This window comes from Maylandia zebra, linkage group LG3 (genome assembly GCF_041146795.1).
Source record: "Maylandia zebra isolate NMK-2024a linkage group LG3, Mzebra_GT3a, whole genome shotgun sequence".
In the NCBI taxonomy this organism is placed as follows: domain Eukaryota; kingdom Metazoa; phylum Chordata; class Actinopteri; order Cichliformes; family Cichlidae; genus Maylandia; species Maylandia zebra.
This window is the reverse complement of record NC_135169.1, coordinates 29,909,044-29,917,082: the sequence shown is the minus strand read 5'-3', so window position 1 is coordinate 29,917,082 and position 8,039 is coordinate 29,909,044. Positions and strand designations below refer to the sequence as shown.

Here is an 8,039-nt window from a genome sequence, read left to right as displayed (position 1 = left end):
GAAACTTCACAATCTCTGCTAAAAGCTAATAAAACCATTTCAGTGACCATCTCACAGATTCTGAAACTCCAGATTTTTAACCAAAATTCACTGAACCAGCAGCAAAAGAAGGCAACTACACTTCACGGTTGACAAACATTGTTATGACTGCCCACATACTGCCTGTCTCGCTTCTACCACGATAAAATCCTTCCTTCACAGCTCTATCTCTCATTATGCTTCCAGACTAGTTTCCCAACAAAAATATCTATTTTCTGCCTTATTTGCTTGCCTATTAATTTCTGCTTTACAGTACCAAAGAAATTTTGAATAATTACGCCAAATTGCAAAACACTTAGTTACAGAGTGTTTTTTTTTCTATTTTAAACACAAAGTTACAGAGGTTTTATTAGAGACATATATGTCTCTAATAAAACCTCTGTAACTTTGTGCAAAACAGAAAAGTTTATGTTTTTCACTTCCTACTAGAAATCTTTTTGGGGTTTTTTAAACTGGACAGTCTGTAAAAAGAGTTACTAGAAGTTGTTTTGTAATTTATTTATCACAATTTGAGTCCAAAGAGTCCTGCAGACAGATTTCTTTCTTTGTCACAGCAACTTTTTCTTTAACATGTAGAAAAACAGTTAAATATGTGACTTCTTTACACTGATGGAAAATTGAGTTTTACTCGTCGCTTAAGATCAAAGTGGGCTGTATGTGGCCCGCACTCCTGATCTAGAATCTAGATAGATAGATACAAATAATAACACTACGCAAGTCTCTCAGGTTTAGCAGGTTTAACATGATTGTTAGTGCTTAATTCCTACATTATTACAGTAATAATATGATAATAGCAGTGTATTATCCTTTTATCACTGTGCTCTAGAAAAACTGCTAGCTCTATCACAAGTCATTCAGAAATTTAGCAGCAGATGGTGCCGAATCAAAATAATTCACATTACAAGCTTTAACAAGTGCTGCACTATAGATAATTATGAGCAATGGGAGGATGTTAACAACACACTAGGTAACCAGTATTTTCTCCCCCTTGGTTTATTAATACAAATAATTAACTGCTGAAAATCCTGTGAGTGTTAGAATACAAGACTTAAGTTAGATAGGTAAAAAGGAGGATTGTAACATAAAAGAGAATTAATAACAACCATAAACAAAGTAAACAATATCACCGAATTCTCTACACACCTTCTTAGTTTCTTACCCTGTGCATTTCGGGGAAAGCCAGTATCCTTGGACTTCTCCCCAGCAGAGATCTATTGGAAGTGGGATAGGATATAACCCTCTGCAGCAAGCTGTGGATGGACCAGCCTTATAGATAAGCCAAGATGAAAACCTCAGAGGTAAACAACTTTCTAAGTATAAACTCCCACAACCCTTTGTAGAGCCATACAACTGTTAGCTGTTTTTTCTTGGAGTTCTCTGTGTGTTTCTGTAGGGTCTTACCTCACAATATGAAGTGTCTTGAGGTCACTGTTGTTGTTATTTGGCCTTAGATTTAAAAAAAAAGCACAAATAAAAAACTGCATTGAAGTGATGAGCCAAATCTGGTAGAAGGGAGCAGTGGGACTTAAATAGATCATACCCAAATATCTGCAATGAACTGTGTATTAAGTTACCTCAGAAAATTGCATACTTTATCTTTAATGTTTGACTGGTGGACCAAAGTCGCTTTCAGCATCCACATACTTTTCATTTCTCAGTTAATGGCTGATGTATTGATGTAAACTAGGCAGAGTGACTAGCAACTTCACTTCTGCTTTCAATAAACAAACACATGACACAGTCTGCTTCTGTTTGCCCTCCTCCTACCAAAGCATTTGTCATACTGACTTTGACCTCGAGAATAATTCACTGCAAGAATACAATAGAAGAAGAAGAAGAATAGCAAACCTTATTTCTTCTTGTGTAATTAATGTAATCTAAAGAAAAACTAGATGACTGTCATTATTCTGGAAAGTTACACTTTATTTGCATACTTTTAAAAACAAAAATCTATACTTTTATCTACTACAAACCTTAAATAAGACCTTTAATACAAGACAACAAACCTGGCATGAAGCCCAGATACCAGAGAAAGATACAGATCTAATGAAAGTGTTTCTTTTTCTTGTGTCCTATTTTAAACCATTGCATTAGGTAAATGACCTAATGTTGTGTCATTATGGAAATAAGAGATTTTATTTTTAGAAGTGAGGCTTTTTTTTTCATTCATTTATTTATTTTTAAACAAGGGAAAAAATATTGAGTTGATAATACAGAAGTTCTTTGAAGAAGTTCTCATGCTCACAGCATACACACCATAATCAAGATTAAATGGACGACTTTCAATAATGCTGTCTTCATTTGGACTATGGTTTGCATATTTCCTACCACATACCATTCACTTTTGATACACTTTTTATTTGCTGATTGTTGATATTCAGTGGTGGCATGGTGGTTAGCGCTGTTGCCGCACAGCGAGAAGAACCTGAGTTCAGTTCCACCACCAGACTGCAGTCTTTCAAATAGTACATATATATGGTAGCATCTTAAAGTGAAATCTTGTGACTTTAAAAGTCAGTTTTTTCCTTCTGCCAACATAAACACTGAACAAATTTGAATATGAATACCTATTTAATTATATACTATACTCAAGAGAATAAAATGAGATACTGCAGGAATCAGCATGGCCAAAGTGTTGACATAAAAACAGTTAACAGTTATTACAAGTGCATGAAAATGACACGTTCTGCTCTCGGTAACTCGGTGGTGCATTTTTGTTTTTTCCCCCCATTGCATTATATAATTTACCTGCAAGCTATCTAAATGATTATCACATTTTCATACAAGTAACAAAAAAAAAGGTCAACTACAGATTGTGAGAAACACAACAATAAACTCAACCTGCATATTTCAGAATTACACTTCATGGTTTTTTCTCTGGGTAGTCCTCTTCTTTTTTCCTATTTCCACTGCATCATGTAAATGAGTGTAACATAACCTTTACAGAAAATCTCTCCATCTGTGCATCACCATGGGAGTAAGAGATATTTGAAACGTCTGTATTTTAATATTCAAATTCTGACCTGAGCAAAAAGACGTCTCTGTGTTAGTATAAGAAGCAATATTTGTGACAGTCCTCATGAGTGCATCCAGAAGACATATCAAAGTGAAAGAAGAAGAGAAGAATTAACCACATGTAAGTATAAAATCTTAACGCCATTACATGCTCATGATGGAATGCAGAGGTGCAGTTTAAAGCTGTATTTATGGCACATTTATTATAATTTTCATCATTACAGGAAATCAAAGGTGGGTAAAAATGATTTTTGGCTAACCGTAACATCGTGAGTGACATGCCAGCACCCGAAAACTTCAGATACTTCATGAGCTGACTTTACAGTGTTTCAAAGATGTCCACAATGCAGAAATGTACTTTTCTTGGGGAAATGATATCTAACAGTAACAGAGACTCCAACTTACTTACCTGGATGATTGAGCATGCACCATGACAGTAACAGAGACTAATAACCGAGTGTTAGTTCATTATTTTTTTAAAACACATTTTTCTCAGTGTTACAGAAACACACAGAGTTTATCGTCAGAGTTTTTCACTCTCTGATTTTCTAAGGTTTTCTATGATTTCCTTGAAGAACATAAAGATGAGCAGCATTGCTGCAGACTGACATTCCTTGTTTGCAGCATATAAAAAGCTGAGGTTATCTTTTAGATTTGTGCTGGACTGTGCACAGCATGTTGGCTCATGAAGTAGATCAGCTTCTACTCACATCAGCAAAGCTAATGTTGGGACAGCTGAGGACTGGGAAAATGAACCCTGGTCTGATAAATGAATGAACTTCAAAATAAAATATTAGATTCAGTTTTGAACTGGACAAATTAATGGACACAGTTTTGTTGGCATGCTGTTGTGTAGATGGTTTTCATGATTTGAATACTACAGGATATTTGAATAGGGCATCCTTTTATTTTTTAGAACACCCCTGGGATCATGTAGAAGAATAAATTATGTAACATAGAAGTAATGCAAATATTTTATTTCCCCATAAAAGAAGGATTTTTGAGTCTTTAGGCAGCATGAGAACCAGAGACAGACAATGAAAGCAGGTGTCACTGCAAAAGCATTGGTAACCCTGTTAACACTATTATATCTTTATTCTTGGCACCAATGCATGTAATTATGGATCTGCAGCTCATTTCTATAATGTCACAAGTTTAATATTACATTTAATTTATTTTAATATTAAATATTAAATTCTGATTTTAATGAAGTAATCAAGGCTTACATTACAGCATAATACAGGAGCAAGAAAAGAAGGGCGAGACAAGAGCGAGCAGAGTCAACGGGAAAACCATGTAAGTTCTTAATGTTAAAAACCTCTCCTTTCACAGATGGAGTCATTACTGTCAGCTGAATGTCTCACTCATCTAGTTTGTGCTGTAGTGACAGTCTGTGCATTTTGTAGGAAGAACAAACCTAATTTGCATGTTCCTAACATGTTCTAAATATCTCCATGAACAGAGAAGAATTGTGACATACATGCATTAGTCCAGCACACAAAATCTGTTGGAATCTTTATTTTCATTTTCATCTGACAGGGCTAAGATGCACTGGATATTATTTCTGCATATTCTGATGGGTAAGTAGATAATTTTACCAGTGCTGTCGAGTTTGAGTTTGCTCATTGAATGCTTTCTTCTAACAGAACATATATTATGTTTATCATATTTCTGTATTTTAGGTCAGGGTTGCCTCTTTACATGCCGCCTGTATGAGTACCACTTTATTGCAGAAAACAAGAGCTGGTCTGAAGCACAGACATACTGCAGAGAGAAATATACAGACCTGGCCAAAGTGTTTGACATGACAGACATGAGCAGACTCCGTAACTCCGCACAGAATCAAGGAGAAGCCTGGATTGGACTGAACAACAACACAGGTGGAAACAGGACGTGGCGTTGGTCTCTGCCAGGAGTGGAATACATTCATAATGACAGCAGCTGGAATCAGAATGGAAGACAAGAAACTGAACCTGGGCCTGGAAACTGTGGGAGGAAAAGAGACAAGCTGGTAGATGTTTCATGTGACAGTACTATGTGGTTCATCTGCTATGATGGTGAGGAGATGTGAAAATAAATAAAAAGTATGAAATGTGATGTTATCACATGTGATTAAAAAGGTGGAGGGTTTCTAAAGATAAATTATTGGGGGATGTCTTTGTGTGTTTTTTATGTTGGTTTCACAGGAATGAAGAAAGACAATAAAACATATTTGATTGAGGAGTATAAGAACTGGACACAGGCTCAGAGCTACTGCAGATATAATTACACTGACTTGGCCAGTGGACTCGATCAGGTAGATGGAGAAGAAATTGAGGCCCTTATGAAATCGAAGGCAACTCCTTTTAGAGCATGGGTTGGTCTGTTCAGAGACAGCTGGAGGTGGTCAGATGGGAGTGATTTCTCTTTCAGATACTGGGATATGCAGTTATTCAGTGATGAACAAAGCAACAAGACATGTGCTATGACTCTGTTAAACAGATCAGGAAACTGGAGCTCTGATGAATGTGACAAAGAAAAACCCTTCTTCTGTTATGATGGTGAGTTTTTATCAACATGTGTCTGACTGGTTTTCTCTAAAAGGAGGATCACTGGAATCACTGACAAGATCCAGCTGAACATGTTGTATATGTTTATACAACCTATTTATGGATGATGTATGATTTTCTTTTACAAATGAATTTCTAAGACATGAATGAATTTATGAGTTTATGAATGCAGCCAAATCACTTTAATTATCTGTGGGATAACTTACAGCAACTGTTGAACCACTTTTTTTTTAAAGTCTCTCTTGTCTGTAAAGAAGTTGAATATTTGAGGATCTTGTTGACCTGAGTGAGGATTGTTACTATTATCACACTTCGTTCTACTGAGGGTAGAGAAACACACAAACTTTCCATAGTTTTTTTTTTTTTTTAGAACAAAATAAACAGTTAATAGAATTTCTCAATTGTACAGTTCAATAGATTCAATTGAACCTGTTATTTTGTTTTTATGGCAGATAAGCTGATCCTGATCAAAGAAAACAAAACCTGGAAGGAGGCCTTGGATTACTGCAGAGAGTCTCACAGGGGACTGGTCTCCATCACTAACCCTTACCAACAGAGATGGGCAGAGGTGAGAGCCAAGAATGCCTCGAGTCCTTTTGTCTGGCTCGGCCTGCGCTACTCCTGCACTCTGGATCTGTGGTTCTGGGTCAATGACAAGCTGGTCTGTTATGAGAAGTGGAGCAGTGAGGGAAAGACTGAGGATTGTGGCAGGGCTGTGGGCATGCAGAGTGGAGGACAGTATGAGTGGGTCAGTCAGAGAGACAATGAGAAATATAATTTTATTTGTTCTTTAGAATAAGATTTAATCATAACTTAAAGATTTCACTCTGAGGTGAAATTGTTTGATTGTGTAGTTTCGTATTTTTTAGACTTTTCGTGTTCTTCATTAAATTTGGTTTCCTTAGTTTCTTCTTGACTGTCTGATTCAGTGATATTAGACTTACTTACTTCACAATTGCTGCATTATTCAGTTTTTACACTTTTATTGTTAGATGTTTTGTTTATTATATTTGCTGTTATTTTTTGAGTATAGAAATAGCAATTGAATAAATATAAATAAAGTATTTTAATATTTTTAATCTTTAATATTTACCATATGATATAAATCAATCTCACTGAGAATTCAGGACAATTCATGGCAGAAAAGACTTAAAACTACTCTTTTTTTCATAATTATGTATTTGAAGCGACATGTTGTAAACGGATCATTTGCGTCTGTGAGGACAAATAAACTGAGTTGCAGGTGTAACAGTCTACACTACTTACAGTAGTTCTCTGAGCACCTATTTCTACACAGATTAGCATATTAATATTTATTTTAAATCATTAGGAAACCAATTGCACTGTGTTTTCAAATAACATTTAAAATTAGCCAACACAAAACTCTCCAACAGACACACAGAGTGAACTGAAACAGAGTTCATGACAACATCTTTTCTAGTGTTTTATGACGTTTTCCACCAATAGAAACCTTCCACTTGTGGTTCATTCATGGCAAGCTTTCACCTGGGGTGAGAGTTGAATATTTCAGCAGTGAAGCTCCAAGATTTAAAGCCACCACATCTACAGCAACAACAAAGGAGTTGAAAAAGCAACAAATAGCAGCGTCAACCACAGACCTCTCTAAAGACAAATATGAGCTATTAAAAAGAAAGTCATCATTTAAATCAATGTATTTAATTGTTATTTCACTGTAGTGTAGTTCAGAAACCAAAACAAATTCGAGAGTATTCACATAGACTATGACAGCCAAACAGTACCATCTAGTGGCTTTACAGGTTCACACCAGAGTAAACATGTATTACATTTCTAATGCGTGTACAGATGTGACTGTTACACTTTATCCACAGCAAATAATACACGATGCTAATGTGATTTTACAGGTTTCTACTACAGACCATGTTAGGAAACACGAATATTTAAGTCCTTCCCCAACTCACCTATGGTGGGCTTTTTAAAATGTAAAATGAGTGCTAAAGAAACCTGTGCATGAAGATAGAAGTGAAATGTTTGGTGTAAGTAACCAGGTCAAACCAGATCTTTTATAGGATGTGAGCTGGAAAGAGTAGGAGTTTGGTTGTTCAACCATTTGCAGAAATTTAAAGTAATTCGAGAAGTGTGAAATTACCTTTAAATTGTGTATGTGCATATATGACATGTGATTTATAATGTTATGATTATTTGTGAAAACTCATGTTCTTTGTCTCATAGGCCAGTTTGAATTGAGAAGGCTTTGCTTGAGAGTGTGTAAAGGTGGACTGTGGGATGTGGGAGAGATTAGTGGGTTGCAGTTTTGGAAGTTGATGTGTGAAAGATTGTCCAATAAACTAATGTTGTTGTCTGTTCAGAGTGATGTCTGCTGTTTTCCACACCACACCTCTCTGCGTAACAATGGTGCCAGAAGTGGGATTAATTATGTCTGTGAATTAAAGATGA

The 8,039-nt window shown here is 35.8% G+C and overlaps 1 protein-coding gene across 1 annotated transcript; it reads left to right on the top strand.

Moving 5' to 3' along the window:
- The first annotated feature begins 3,130 nt into the window (after positions 1 to 3,130).
- On the top strand, positions 3,131 to 6,402 carry LOC143416708 (C-type mannose receptor 2-like). The gene is made up of 6 exons (XM_076882192.1): positions 3,131 to 3,175; positions 4,288 to 4,350; positions 4,594 to 4,634; positions 4,737 to 5,111; positions 5,241 to 5,594; positions 6,056 to 6,402. Coding segments are annotated over exons 2-6 (1,119 nt in total). The 5' UTR covers positions 3,131 to 3,175; positions 4,288 to 4,348.
- The last annotated feature ends 1,637 nt before the right edge of the window (positions 6,403 to 8,039 follow it).

Coding starts and splice junctions, on each gene's coding strand:
- LOC143416708 (XM_076882192.1), top strand. Junction 5,112..5,240: donor GTGGTTCATCTGCTATGATG/GTGAGGAGATGT, acceptor TTGGTTTCACAG/GAATGAAGAAAGACAATAAA. Junction 5,595..6,055: donor ACCCTTCTTCTGTTATGATG/GTGAGTTTTTAT, acceptor TTTTTATGGCAG/ATAAGCTGATCCTGATCAAA.